We start from the raw sequence: 15,463 nt of genomic DNA on the forward strand, positions 1-15,463 counted from the left end.
TTTATTTTTTATTTGATAGATTTAGGGGGTACAAATGTTTTTTTGTTACATGGATGAATTGTATAGTGGAGAAGTCTAGGCCTTTAGTATACCCATCACCTAAATAGTGTATGTTGTGTACCCAATTGTAATTTTCTGTTTTTAATACATTGACTGCCACACTAGAAAAAAAATTTCCCTGGGGCCAGAGTGTTTTATTAAAACAAAATGATCCTTTCTAATGTGTTATTTTTTATTGTTTTATGTGAGTTATACTCAAAGCAATCCACATTTTTAGAGTTAAATTGTGAATATTAATTTTAACAACAAGAACATCAAGTAAGATTTTCACTAACCAATTGCAGGATTTTGCTTCATGAGGCCCCAGACTCAAAGCTAGCCTGAGTTAAATACAACTCACATGGCAGTCAATGTGAGTTGTATGTAGAAATTGCAGTCATCCCTTCGTATCCATAGGAAATTGGTTCCAGGATCCCCGTAGATGCCAAAATACATAGATGCTCAAATCCCTTATATAAAATGGTATAGTATTTGCATATAACCCATGCACATCTTCTTGTATACTTTAACACATTAATTGCCATGTGAATTGTATTTAACTCATGCTAGTTTTGAGCCCGGGGCCTCATGAAGCATATGTATCATACACATCTCTTCACCTTGGGAGCTGTGAGAATAATTTTTCAAGTTGCATATAACTCACACACAGAAAACAATAACAAATAACAAATTTTTATTAAATTAGAAAGGATCATTTTATTTTTGAAGTTTTTTATTCTATTTTCATGATAAAACACTGTGGCCCCAAGGAAATTTTTTTTTTCTAGTGTGGCAGTTAATGTGTTAAATCATCTCTAGATTACTTATGATACCTAATACAATGAAAATGCTAAGTAAATAGTTGTTATACTGTATTGTTTAGAGAATAATGACAAGAAAAAAAGTCTGGTATATGTTCAGTATGGATGCAACCAACTACTTTTTTTCCTGAATATTTTCTATCCTCAATTGGTTGAATCTATGGATGTGGAACCCATGGATACAGAGGACTGACTATTTTCCTTTTGCTAGACATTTATTTTATTTCCATCTTTTTTCCCCACTAGATATTGCTGTAATAAATATCCGTGAACGTATCTTATTGTTACATATTGGTGCTTTTATTCCTGTAGGATAGACACCCTAAAGTGGAATGACTCGATGTGAAGATATAAACAGTTTTAATTTTAATACATACTTCCATATTAAATTCTAGAAAAGTTGTAGAATCTACATTCCCAGCATAATTTTATGGGTACCCATCTTGCCATATACCCTTATCATCACTGGATAGTATCTACTTGTTTCATTTCGTTGTTTCTCAACTAATAAGATTGATCTTTTTTTTCCATATTCTTGCTGGTTATTTGCATTTCTTCTTTTGTGAATTGCCTGTATATATCCTTTACTCGTTTTTAGTTTTTGTTTTTCTTTTAAAATAAATTTTTAAGGACTCTATATTGAGGATAATAACACTTTGTCAGTCATGAGTTTTACATGTTTTCACCAGTCTATTATTTATCTTTTGAGCTTAATTCTATAAATATTATTTTTTTTTTTTTTTTTTTATAAATATTATTTTTTTTTACTTTGGCAAACGTTCTCATTCCTTATATAGCTCCTAAGTTTATCTTGCTTAAAAAGATCTCTCCCTACCAACACTATAAAATTTTCTAATTAAAATTTTTTTGGTTTATTTTTAGAACTATAATCCATCTGGAATCTACATTTTATATATGGTTTAAGGAAGGGGTCCTATTTTGTTTTCTTCCAGGTGGATAGCCATTTGCACCAGCATCATTTTTTAAATAAATCGTTTATTTTCTACACAGTTGAAATGACACTTTTCTCATATAGTAACTCTGTGTATATACTCAGATTTGTCTTTAGACTTTCTATTCTGTTCCACTACTCTCTTTTTCACTTCTTGTATCAAGACAATACTGTTTTAATTATAATAGATTACTAGAAAGTTTTAATGCGTGGTAACATCGATTCTCATTCACTCATATTATTGTTTCTTAGCAGTTCTTAGATGTCTATTCTTTGATATGAATCATTTGATATGTGATACTTTTCTACCTCTTCATGTATTACTTTTAATAATTTCTATTTTGCTGAGAAATCATTAAATTTCTCTGGATTTTCAATTTAATACTATGTATCTACACATAATATTATCTTATTCTTTTACTATCTTCCACAATTGTGGTTCTCTCTCTTTTTCTCATTTCTAATATTGCATTTTTTTTATTTTCTCACTGTAGTCTTTTAATTACGCTTATCAAGGGGCATTGTTTTTTCTTATTTTTATTGATATATAATAGTTGTACATATTTTTAGGATACATGTGGTATTTTGATACCTGTATACCATGTGTAATGATCAAATCAGAGTAATTGGGGTATTCATCACCTCAAATATTTATCTTTTCTTTGTGTTGGGAACATTCCAAATCTTCTAGCAACTTTGAAATAGACAGTAAATTATTGTTAACTATAATTTCCCTACTGTGCCATCAAATACTAGATCATATTCCCTCTAACTGTACTTTTGTACCCATTATCCATCCTCCGTTCATTCCCCCACCCCGACTCTTCCCTTCCCAGCCGCTGGTAACCATTATTCTATTCTCTACCTCCATGAGATCTACCTTTTTACCTCCCACATATGAATGAGATCATGTGATATTTGTCTTTATGTGCTTGGCCTATTTCACTTAACATAATGACCTATAGTTCCATCTATGTTTGCTGCAAATGACAGGATTTATTCTTTTTATGGCTTAATAATATTCTATTGTCCACTTTTTTATCCATTTATCCATTGATAGGCATTTAGATTGATTCCGTATCTTGGCTATTGTGAATAGTGCTAGTGCTGCAATAAACAGGGAAGTGCAGATATCCTTTCAACATTCTTTTTTTTTTTGAGACAGAGTCTCACTCTGTTGTCCTGAGTAGAGTGCCGTGGAGTCAGCCTAGCTCATAGCAACCTCCAACTCCTGGGCTCAAGCGATCCTTCTGCCTCAGCCTTCCAGAGTGCTAGGATTATAAGTGTGAGCCACCGCGCCCGGCTGCCTTTCGATATTCTGATTTCCTTTCTTTTAGATATATACTCAGCCATGGGATTGCTGAATCATATGGTAGTTCTACTTTCTACTTTTTGAGGATCCTTCATACAGTTTTCCACAATAGCTGTACTACTTTACATTTGGTCTTTTCAGAGAATTTGCTTTTGGTTTATTTATTCTTTCTGCAGTTTATTTCTGTTTTTTTTTTCTTAAATTAATTTTAGCCTTTATTTACTTTCTTTTTCTACTTACTTTTAGTTTTTTTAAAAAAACATTTGTTAGGGTTTTTTTTTTCCTGTTTCATTGGTTGAATATTTTGATTTTTAAAATATAATAAAATCATTTAGAGTACATTTTTCTTTGAGTAAAGTTGTGATATAATCTCATAGGTTGTGATATAAAATATCCTTTTTATTCATTTTTAGATAATTTGTAACTTCAGGTATGATTTCCTTTTAATCCATGGTTTATTTAGAAGACTATTACTTTCAGTGTTTCAGATGAGAATTATGAGTGATAATGTGATCTTTCGCTTGTATAATTAAGCTGTCCTTTCTGTCTTGAAGCTTTTAAGATTATTTTCTTTATCTTGAATTTCAGGAATTTCACTAGTCAACATCTAGGTGTGTGTCTGTGTATCCTAATCCTGACTGGGACTTAGCAAGTCTTTTCACTGTTTAAACACTATATCTTTCATTGACTTAGCCAAGTTTTCTGTTACTTTATTCTTCTTTCCATTTGATTTTTTCTTCCTTCTGCAACTTTTATTATCTGTATGTACATTTTCTGTTCTAATTCTCTTATCTCTTGACTCATCATTTGTTTTCCTTTGTATTTTTGCTTTTACTTACAAAATATTTCTTCCACTTTATACCATACTTTATTTAACCATTCTCCATTTAACAGCCTCTTAGGCCCTGTCCTCAATTTTGGGGGGGGGTACCTCTCTGTTCTCTGATATGCTAAGTAGCTAAGTTTTTGTCCTAAGGTTTTGTCCAAGTTTCTGCTGAATTTCCTTAGTGAAATTCCTAGAAAGGAATTACTGGGTAAAAAGGAATGACCTTTTTGGGTTTCAAGACTTTTGATACATCTTACAAAATTGCTCTTCCAGAAGAATTTTACTAATTTATATTATACTTTCAAGAAGAATATATGTTTCTCATAACAAAATCATATATTTTTCTTTTTTAGGCTTTGAAATTTCTGAAAACCAGAAGAGGCAGGCTGCAATGACTGTGAGAAAAGTCCCTAAACAAAAAGGTAAAGCTGCCTTTACCCCCTCAGCCCCACTCACTCTCTGTGTGAGACCGGGGAGCCATAGGCATATTCCTAGGCCTGTGAATGGTATAGAGTAGTTGTGTCCAAAAATAGCTCATTAAGTGCAGAAAAAAATAGAACCTATGTTTCTGTTTAATTTTTATTATTAAAAATAAGGAGAGGTTGGTCCGAGTGCAGTGGTGTTTACAACTAATTGATCACAAACACTTATAGATTCCTTTGTTCCTTGTCCACTCCCGCTGCTTCACTTGACCAGCAAAAAACCCCAAAAAACAAAAATAAGTAAATAAATAAATAAAAATAAGGAGAAACTTTACTAATAATATAGAGACAGATGGGCAATAGTAAATGTGTATAATTTATTTAATAAGTATAAATATACTGGGAATGGGTGTTCAGCTTTCTTTCACTGGCCTGGGAGTACTTGCCAAATCAGGAGCCCGCAAATCAGAATATAGAACCTCATACTGAACCAAGACCAAACATTCAGATATTCCCTCTCTTTCTCTGAACCATAAACCAAAGTACTTAAAAAAGAAAAATACCTTGAGAATCAATTTAAATCATAAGTAAAGCTTTATTTTTTTTCTTTTTTCATGAACCAGAACAGAACTGAAATGCTCAGCTTAACAAAGGGAAGGAACTACCTTCTGCTTATTCAAGTACCTGTCTAGTATCAGGTGCTTTATATAAGTTCTTTCAATTCATCTTTGTGATAATCCCTGCAAGGTGAGCATGAAGTTATAAAGCTATAGAACTCTAAGGAGAAAGATAAGAGGAAATCTTCAGGCTCTAGGGCTAAGCACAAAAGTTTTTAGATTTGACATCAAAAGCTCAAAGCACAAAATGAAAAATTGATAAAGTGGACCTCATCAAAATTGAAAATTTTGCTCTGTGAAAGACCCTGTGAATAGGATGAAAGACAAACTACAGGCTAGGAGAAAATATCTGCAAAACACATAACTGAAAAAATACTATTTTAGACTATATTAAGAGCTCTCAAAACTCAACAGTAATAATACCAAACACTCAAATTAGAAAATGAACAAAAGACACAAAAAGATATTTTACTTAAGAGGATATGTGGATGGTAATTAAGCACATGATAAAATATTCAACATCATTAGTCACTGGAGAAATGCAACCTAAAACCACAATGAGATACCACTACACACTTATTAGAATGGCTAAAGTAAAAAATAGTAACAATACCAAATGCTAACAAAGATGTGGGAGAAACTGGATCATTCATACCTTGCTAGTGAGAATGTAAATGGAACAGCCACTCTAGAAAATAGTTTGGCAGTTTCTTTAACCACTAAATGTACAACTGCCATACAACCTAGCAGTTACACTCCTGGGCATCTATCCCAGAGAAATGAAAACTTACATTTCATAAAAGCCTATAAATTATTGTTTATAACATCATCGTTCATAATAGCCCAAATTGGAAAGAGCCTAGATATCTTTCAATGGGTAGAGGATTAAACAAACTGTGGTACATCCATACCATGGAATATTATTCATCAATTAAAAGGAATCAACTACTAATACATGCAGCACCTGGGGTGAATTGCCAGGGAATTTTGCGAAGCGAGAAGAGCAAATCCACAAAGTTTGCATAGGGTATGATTTCATCTATATAACATTCTTGAAATGATGCAATTTAGAAATGGGGATCAGATTGGTGGTTGCCAGGGACTAAAGAAGGGATGAGGACAGGAGAGAAGTAAGTGTGGTTATGAAAGAGTAATGAGTGATCCTTGTGATCATGGAAATGTTCTATATCTTGACTGGAAGCTATAACCATGTCACTATCCTGATTATGATGTTGTACTATAGTTTCGCAAGTTGTTGTCATTGGGAAAACGGGGTAAAAGGGTACATAGGATCTCTGTGTATTATTTCTTACAACAGAATGTGAATCAATAATGTTCTCAAAAAAATCTTTTTTTAAAAAAAGCAAATTAGCACTTCCCAAACTCACTCCTAATAAGTCCATATTGTCTGTTGACATCCATACCCTCATATTTCTAACACTCACCACCTTTCAAAACTGACTCTTAAAAAAGAACTTCCCACTGAAGTTCCAATGGGTGATGACTTACTGTGATATTCCTTCCAGGGTAATGGGTTAAGTCATCAAACAAAGACAAACAAAGAAGCTGTAATGTTGGAATTTCAGACACTGATGAACAGATGAGGAAGGTATTTGGGAACAGTAGGAGACGCTTTCCTGGTGTGTCTGAATTATATGCTTTATGTTTCATCCTATTCTGCTATAAATATAGGTCAGGATTAAACTTTCACTTTAGGCCCCCAGGTTCCTGGAATCCTCCATGAATGTGGATTTTGCTTTGATGTTTGCAAACCCACCTACAGAAGTTGAGAAAGTCTTTAATCTTAGTGTCATTAAAGCTGTTCTCTTTGAATGGCCACAAATATATTCCAAGTCTTCCTTTCTTTCCATGAATCATATCTTCTGGTGGTGAGTTTGCTTTCTCCCTCAACTATCAGTGTCAATTCCCCATTAAATACAGGTTCATCACTCTCAACCCAGGGCAGGACACTAAATCACTTCTACCTTATGCTTTTAGAAAACCATTCTCTCTCACCCCCTAGATACTTGCCTTGACATCAGTGTCTAAAAGCATAAGGTACAAGTGACTAACTTACCATATGACCTTGGGTGTGACATTTCTTTCCAGGTCTTAGTGTCCTTATCTGTAAAATGGCTGATGGCAACACCACAAATTACTTAGTGATACCTGACTAAATGTGGAAGTGTGAGGTGTTGCAGTAATATCCACACCATTCCAAAATCTGTTAGGGAGAAGAATTCTCCCCTTGGATGATTTGCAATACCAGTTCATACTTTCTAAACTAAGCTGCCTTGAACTGTCTGTCCAGAGTGATCACTGGGTGATTTGAGAAGCCCTTTGTTATGTAACTTATACCCTTTCCCTTTGATCTCTCATCTACTCTAGGTGTCAGCTCTGCCCGCTCAGTTCCTCCTTCCTACCCACCACCGCAGGACCCGTTAAACCAGGGCCAGTACCTGGTCCCCGATGGCATCGCTCAGTCACAGGTCTTTGAATTCACCGAACCCAAGCGCAGCCAGTCACCGTTCTGGCAAAACTTCAGCAGGTTAACCCCCTTCAAAAAATAATACCTACAGGGAGGCAGATAATTTTAAAATAAAGTAAATAAAATTATATTTATAGATGGACCTTTTTTCGGAGAAGCACTGTTGAAATTTATATACACACACACACACACACACACACACACACAGACACATATATACACACACACACACAAGGACATATACACACACAGGCCCTTGAGTACACACCCCCCACCCCACCCCTCCACACACACAGGAGGAGAGAGAGAGAGAGAGAGAGAAGGACCAAAAATGTTTTCTGTTGTTTTTGGGAAGTGAAATCTGTAGTTGGTAGGAAGAGGTACCAATGACTTCCAAACATGTGATCCCTTCTTAAAAGTTTTCAGTTCTTACCCTGGCCTCTGCCCTTTTCTTTCAGGAATTAACATTTCTATTTGTTCCTTTTTCTTGTTGAGATGATCCCTTTGCCTTCCCTGTGAGTGATTCACTGACTTATCATTATTACCATAGATGTGTTTGTATTGATTATTTCTTTCCTGATACTGATGCTGATAACATTTGAATTTAATTTAATGTGGGTGGAGTTTGGGGGTTTGGGATTTCTTTTTTCCCTCTTTCACTTTTCACTAAGGAAGGGGAGGATCTCCTTTCTCCTCTCCCTCAGCCAATCATCTGCGAATGTTCCTACAGCCCTGCAGTTGCCCCAAATAGCTTTTTCCGAGCACCCTCTGTCGTCAGTTGTGCCAGTCTGAATATGCTCTGTTGTGCCCTGTGACATAATTGCTAAGTATTCCTGTTGCTTTCACTGTGTTTTAGGTGTTGTGGAGGGATCAAAAAACCAAACAGAAGCAAGGAAGTATAAGAGTATAATGATGCTAGAGAACACTTCTGTTCAGGGAACATTCTGCATTTGGGTTATTTATTCTAGCACTTGGGGTTACCATTTTGCAGCACTGCTGAGTCATTGCAGTTTTGTATCTAGGAGTTAGTTTGGGCCAATTATTCTCTTTTTCAAGCTGCTTTTGTTGTGAGTCTCCTCCTAGGCCTGTGCCTCCCCTAGCCCAATAGAAGATCTGAACTGAAAGCAAAGAGGTTGAGACTCTGCCTCTGGGGGAGGGATTTATCTGTCCCCCAAGTACAAAATAGGTTTAAAGCAGGGCTCTATACAGGAATCAGTTCAATGTCCTGGTCATCCCTGCTCTCATTTGCAGATTTTTTTAGGCAGCATTGATAGGAGTCTATAGAGGGGTTCAAGACAGAGCCCACCTGACCAAGATCATCAGCTGCCTTCAAATTATTGACCTGGACAGGATACAAGGCTGACAATAACCTCTTACAGGAAAGAACAGGGATGGACATGGAAAGAGACAGCTTTGATCCATGATATTGTACCTGCAATTCCTACTACCCCAATTGTGTGAGACTTCCCCAATTGTTAACAGATTGCATGGACAATATTCCTGGGCTCCTTCTTTCCCTTCTTCCTGTCTTCCTTCTTTCTCTTGCCATCCTGGCACAGGAAGGTTATTGGTGTTGGCATAGTTAAAACAGTTATGGCACTTGAAGAGAAGGCCCTGTTTCCAACAACCTCTCACCCCAGGACATTTGAGGCAAGTAAGGGGTTCTCTAGAAAAGGGATCTGAGGCAGAGATGCTACCCTCAAGCTCATTTTTGGCAGGCTTTCCACTTGGGCAAAACTGCATCCTCCCACAAAGAGGCAGGCTTCCTGTGGGTGTAGGAGAATCTGTTTGTCCTCCCCATTGTGGCGCCTTGCATGGACAGACCATGAACGGCAAGGAGAATGGGGTATAAAGAAGTGAGGATGGGCCCTGCTGTGGAGAACAAGGCAGTTGAGCAAGGAATCTGGAGATTGGGAGTCTCTCCTGGACCGCATGGGAGAAGACTTCATCACAAAAGGACTTCAGCTTACCAAGGAGCAATGATGGCTATCTGGGGACTTCAGCATAGCTGACCCAGACCAGGCACTGCCCAGCCTGGGATTCTTTTCTCTGTGGAAATCAGATTATAAACTGCTTAAGCTTCAATTCCATTTACAGCCAAATCAGACTTCTATAGTAAGTCAAGGATGAGCCTGAGCTGGGCAGAGGGCCAGGGCTCGGGACTGGCCAACACTGCTCAGCACACGACCTAGCTACTTAAGCCCCCTTGGCGAGGGACCCAGCACACAGGCTGAAATGTCCTCCCTGGCCAACAGTGTGTGTTTCAGTAGCTGTGCAGGCCTCCATTTAGTGTACCTTTTTCCTAGTTTGCACTCCTCCTTACTAGGCTTGGCCTTGACACGCTTCTACAGGGATTGGTAGCACACCAGAAGGGGATGCTTAGACAAGTCCCTGGGCCTACAACATCTCTTAGCTAGGCCCTGTCATTTGCTCCCTCCCTGAGGCCTGTGTCCAAGGCTCCAGAATCAGGAATATCACCTCTCGCCCCTCACTTCTCTACCCAACCCACTGCCCTCACCAGATGCCAGTAACTTGTGAAAATAGCAAGAAATAAGCTCTCCATTGGTTGGCGTGTCCCCCTACCCTATGGAAGCAAAGCAGACTAGTGTCCAACAGCCCCAAGGGGAGCCCAGTTAATTACCTGAGCTCAGTGACCAAACCTTTTGTGTCCCCATAGTAATGATATCCCCAAGAACTCTATAATTCTCCTCTGTTTCTGCATGGCCTGGAGCTCCCCTTTCCTCAACACAGTGAGGCCTGGATTTACTCTCCAAAAGGCTTTGCTAGTGTGTTCTATAGACCCTGCTATGGGGAATTCCTAAGGCAAAAATCTAACTCTTTTTTCTCTCTCCCTTTCTCTCCCTCTCTCTATGTGTATATCTCTAATGGATCTATAAGGACAGCAACAAGAGAGTTCTGACAATTCTAGTGTGAAGCCAAATAGTGATCTTTTAGTGCTTTGGGGCTGGGGTGGGGTGGGGTGAATGGATGGACAACAGTGATTTTTTATTACCCCTGCTGCTCTGCATTTGCCAGTTTATTCTTTTGTTTCCTCTGACTGTTTGACCCTGTCAAACAAGTGTCAAAGTTGTGTGTTTAAAAAAAATGTTTAACAAAAAGATGTTGTAATGACACAAAGCCTTATGAAAATATTTATGGAGTTCAATAAAAGAAGTTAAAAGACACTTCTAGGCATAACTCTCTTGCCATTTCGTGTGTGTGTTTTGCTGATTGCAAACTAAAGGAAATTTGGTGCGGGGAAGCTTACCCCAACCCAGTGTTGACCTGCCAACCCTGCTGTTCCATTCCCAAGCATCTTATGGGCTGTCTGTGACCTTCCATGTGTTTTCTGGAAGAGTAGACCATGAAAACCAAGTTTGATCCTGTAACCAAGAGCACCTCAAGTATCTTTAATGGATGGGACTGTCCTTCATGTCACCTGATCCTTTGACAGGATTGAAAGCCCATTCCTGACCTTGTTCCTTTCCTCATATCAGCAAATCCAGTACCTTCCCTGGGCAGTCATGGGAGTTTAAAAGTTGCTCTTCGAACCTGACCAGAGGCCATATCACTTAGGAGTCCCAGTTCCTTCCTAAAGCCTTTTGTCTTGTCTCTTCAAAGTTAGATGGCTTCCTTATCTGTTTCTCAGAGTGGGTGAAGTAACCTTATCTTTTCCTCCATGATGGTATTGCCTGCATGTAGTGTATTATGCTGCCCGTGAGAGACCCAGTCGTGGGTCCTTCTGGCATTGTCTCCCATGCCTTTCTCCAGAGCAACTAAACACTAACCCCAACAAAGTGCTTATATACTAAAACGGTCCAGAGAATTGTTCCAAGCTGCAGAGTTGGGAGTGGGGAGCAGGTGTTGGACTTCTGTGTTAGGGTGTGAGCCTGAGCCCTGTCTGTCTAGGCCTTGGGGATGCTCCCCCAACCAAGAATTTGAAGAAAGTGATAATTAAACCCTCCTCTCCTTAAGTGACTTTTCCTTTTTGTTCATTTTTTGGCTTTCCTCATTTAACCCCTTCCTCTGCTATCACCACCCGTTCCTTTTTCCCTGGGGTCTGCCATCTCTCCACAGCAAAATCAGCAGGGCTTAGCTCTCAGCTGTCCATTCTGATACCAATTGCAAGTCCAGGGGTCCCTGAGACCACCCTTAGTTTCAGTAATTCACTAGAAGGACTCACAGAAGTCACTATTATGCTAAGAGTTAATTACAGCTATTAAACACACATTAAAATCAGTCAAGGGAAAAAGCACATGGGGGAGAGAGTCTAAGAAAGTACCAAATGCAGAGGACAACTTTTGTTGTCCTGTCCCCATGGAGTCAGGACAGTTTTACTTTCTCAGCATTGATATGTGACGATATTCATAGAGTATTGCCAACCAGTGACACGCACCTAAGCTTCTAGAGATTTTATTGGGGCTCTGTCACCCCCTATGGTTGATCTCAGTCTGCAGTCTCTTCAGGAGGTGAGCTGGTGCTGGTTAACCCAAAACCCCCAGCCTAGAGCACATTTGTTGATGTGGCAAAAAAGCCTAATCCTAAATCACATTGTTAGACTACCAGGTGAGCCAAAGACCCTGAGCAAACAAAAATACTCCTATCAGACATGACATTCCAAGGGTTTAGAGGTTACCTCCAAGAAGCAGAGGAAAAGGTCAGACCTCTCTTTGGGCAAGGTTAAATTCTTTACTATACAAGTCAAAAAGGCATGAGGCAGAGGGTGGGAAGAGGACTAGGGTGATTATGAGAACCTATCACAAACCTTAGCATATTAGCAAGTGCTTCATAATTGCTAGCTAGTATTTATTAATAATAAAAAGTGTTTGAGTGGATCTTGTTGTTTAATCTATGAAATGGGGCTATATATGCCTAAAGGTATGGGGGTTGGAATGAGCATGGACTTCCTTAGACAAAGATGAACAGGAGACAGAGGACATGGAACCCAATCCCGCAACCAGGAGGCTAGACATTTAGGAGGGATCTGGCTGAAGCTGTCTGTTCTTGTGGTTGATTTGCTACCTTTGCTTAGGTGACTATCAGGGTGACAAAGTTAGTGTACAAGCTGGGCTTAAAACTTAGACTTGCCCCATCTGAAGTTCTTACATATGACACTGTTTCATCCATTCCTATAGCACCATAGTACTAGACCAGGTACCCAGTAACTGCTGAATATACCAGAACTGATAACATTGATGAGGATGCAAGCTAACATGTTGTACCACAAGCTGTTGTCCCATCCTTCGCCTTACCATTTCTGTGCACACCAGCCTGACTTCCAATATCCAGCACCTTCATCTTTGTTGGAGGGCTGCCCTCAGGCTGCTGGAAATCTACTTTGTCCAAAGCAAAGTGTCCCCAAAGTGCCTGGGAATTACTGCCTTTTCTGCCCTGGTGGGTAGCTCTTAATGACCAATGTGGGTAATACATATCCTGGTTCCTTTACCCCTCAGCTGTGATAATTTGGAAGTGTGCGTTAAGTGGGGGTTAAGCTTCAGTTGCCCACTGTAGTAGATGTTTAATAACACACCTCTCATTGTCTGCCTTCACTTTCCTATATCACTTCCCTGCTCTTCTCATATCAGAGGGTGCACTTCTTGGGAAGATTCAACCAAGATACATGAATGAGTGCTTACTATGTATCATCTGAAGTGTCATAAATGATCTTCTTACCGAAACATTGGTGCCTTTGCCAGTTAGGAGTTGTTTCTGGCTGCATAAAACAGGAACCCTCAAATAAAACATCCCCCTTTATGGATCAGATTCAATAAGGGAAAAATATTTAGACAAATGGGAAGAAAGAGTGGCAGCAGCTTAGAGAGTGACATAACTTCTACGAGCTATAAGATGAAAGAAACAAGTAACATACAAAGGAAAGCCCATCAGAATAACTCCAGACTTCTCAACTGAAACCTTACAAGCAAGAAGAGACTGGGGCCCCATTCTCACTCTTCCGAAACAGAAGGTGTTTCTTGATAATCCTGAAATCCCATTAGGGAAGTGGCTGTATTGAGGCAGAGCTGTCAGTAAAATGATTTTCAAATTGCTGGGTCATGACATGAGTTTATTTGAGCATGATTACAATTTTAGAAGACGAAATAGAATAGAATAGAATTGAATCAAAATATAGCAGAAAATAATGGAATATTGTAGGTAGAAAGGGTATGTAGTGTTTTGAATATATGCGTGTACTGGGGTACAATATTAAAGATATTTCTTACTGTTAACTGTCAAAAAGAATGTTGTAGAAACACTAGGATAGAGCCATACTGCCTAGGTTTAAATACCACCTCTACTGTTGGTTGGCTATGTGACCTTAGGCAAATTATGTAACTGCTGTTTCTCAGTTTCCATCTCTGCAAAAGGAGGATCATAATGGTACTTATCTGTGAATGAGAAACTTTTGATTGCCTGTCTTATATCTGTTTCTCCCTTCTTATTTGCAACCAGAACACCAATTTTGTTTGGGACAACAATGTGCTCAAACACTCATTTTTCCTGCCTCTCCTGCAGCAAGAGTTAGCCAACAACCAAATGAGGAAATATAAGGGGAAGTTTTGTGTTGGGAGGGCTGGCTTCTGAGAAATCTTTTGCTCTCCCAATAAAAGGGGAGACATATGGCTGGCACCATCACCTCTTTTCTTCTCACCTCTGGAGCTAGGGCAGTTATCTTGTGGCCATGAAGTAACAAGCATGAGGATAAAGGCCTACATACTATGGTAGCAGGGAAAGATGGTGCTATTCTATGGTTTGAATGTTCCCTATAAAACCCACTTTGAAACTTAATCCCCTATGTGGCAATATTGAGAGGTGAGGCATTTAGAAGGGGATTGGATCATAAGGGCTCTGCCTTCATAAATGGATGAATCCATTAAGATTAATAGGTTATCATCATGGGACTGGAACTGGTGGCTTTATAAGAAGAGGAAGAGAGACCTGAGATAGCGCATTAGCATGCTCAGGTCCCTCACCATGTGATACCCTGTGCCCCTGTGCTGCTTCAGGCATCTACAGAGAGTCCCCACCAGCAAAAAGGCGCTTAGCAGATGAGGCTCCTCGACCATGGACTCCCCCAGCCTCCAGAAATGTAGGAAATAAGTTCCTTTTCTTTTGAATTACCTAGTTTCAGTTATTCTGTTATAAGGAACAGAAAATGGACTAAGGCAGATGGGAAGGGACTGGATCCCTGATGGCATCAGCAGACTACAGAAATAATGTCAGCATGAATAGACATTTTCAAAAGAAGACACACAAATGGCCAAAAAGCATATGAAAAAATGATCAACACTAATTATCAGATAACTGCATATTAAAACCACAATGAGATATCATCTTACACCTGTCAGAATGGTTATTATTAAAAAGTCAAACAGTAATATGTTGGTGAGAATGCAGAAAAAGAAGAATGCTTATACACTGTTGGTGGGAGTGTAAATTAGTACAACCTCTATAGAAAACAGTATGGAGATTTCTCAAAGAATTAAAAATAGAACTGTTTGATCCATCAGTTCCACTACTGGGTATCTACCCAAAAGAAAAGAAATCATTGTATCAAAAAGAAACTTGCACTTGTATGTTTATCACTATTCATAGTAGCAAAGTGTCCATCAATGGATAAATGGATAGGGAAAAGGCATATATGCACAATGGAATACTATTCAGCCATAAAAATGAAATCATGTCTTTTACAGCAACATGGATAGAACTGGAAGCCATTGTCTTAACTGAAACTACTCAGAAACATAAAGTAAATAATATTTTAAATGTTTTAACATAATTGCTTTATATACTAGAGTTATTATTATACTGAGGTGAAGAGAAAGATGGGTGTTTTTTTCTTTTTAATATGGAGTTTTCTGTGGGGTAACTAGGTAATGAAAAGTATACTTCTTGTTGTTATGTGAAGAAAAGAAACTCCAATTTGATTAATCCACAATTAGATGCATTTCATGAGGATAAAATAATTTCTAGTTCTCATAGCAATCA

General features: G+C 38.4%; 1 protein-coding gene across 2 annotated transcripts in view; it reads left to right on the plus strand.

Moving 5' to 3' along the window:
• ARHGEF9 (Cdc42 guanine nucleotide exchange factor (GEF) 9) overlaps window positions 1-7,710 on the plus strand; it is a 139,653-nt gene extending 131,943 nt beyond the window's left edge. Inside the window, exons 9-10 of one of the 2 annotated variants that reach the window (XM_012643867.1) lie at window positions 4,304-4,372; window positions 7,378-7,710. In XM_012643867.1, the coding sequence (XP_012499321.1) occupies window positions 4,304-4,372; window positions 7,378-7,559 (251 nt within the window). In that variant the 3' untranslated portion in view covers window positions 7,560-7,710. The remainder of the gene's footprint in view (window positions 1-4,303; window positions 4,373-7,377) is intronic. The other variant, XM_012643875.1, reaches the window with a different exon arrangement.
• The last annotated feature ends 7,753 nt before the right edge of the window (window positions 7,711-15,463 follow it).

This window comes from Propithecus coquereli, unplaced genomic scaffold (genome assembly GCF_000956105.1).
Source record: "Propithecus coquereli isolate 6110/MARCELLA unplaced genomic scaffold, Pcoq_1.0 Scaffold101, whole genome shotgun sequence".
Lineage (NCBI taxonomy): Eukaryota > Metazoa > Chordata > Mammalia > Primates > Indriidae > Propithecus > Propithecus coquereli.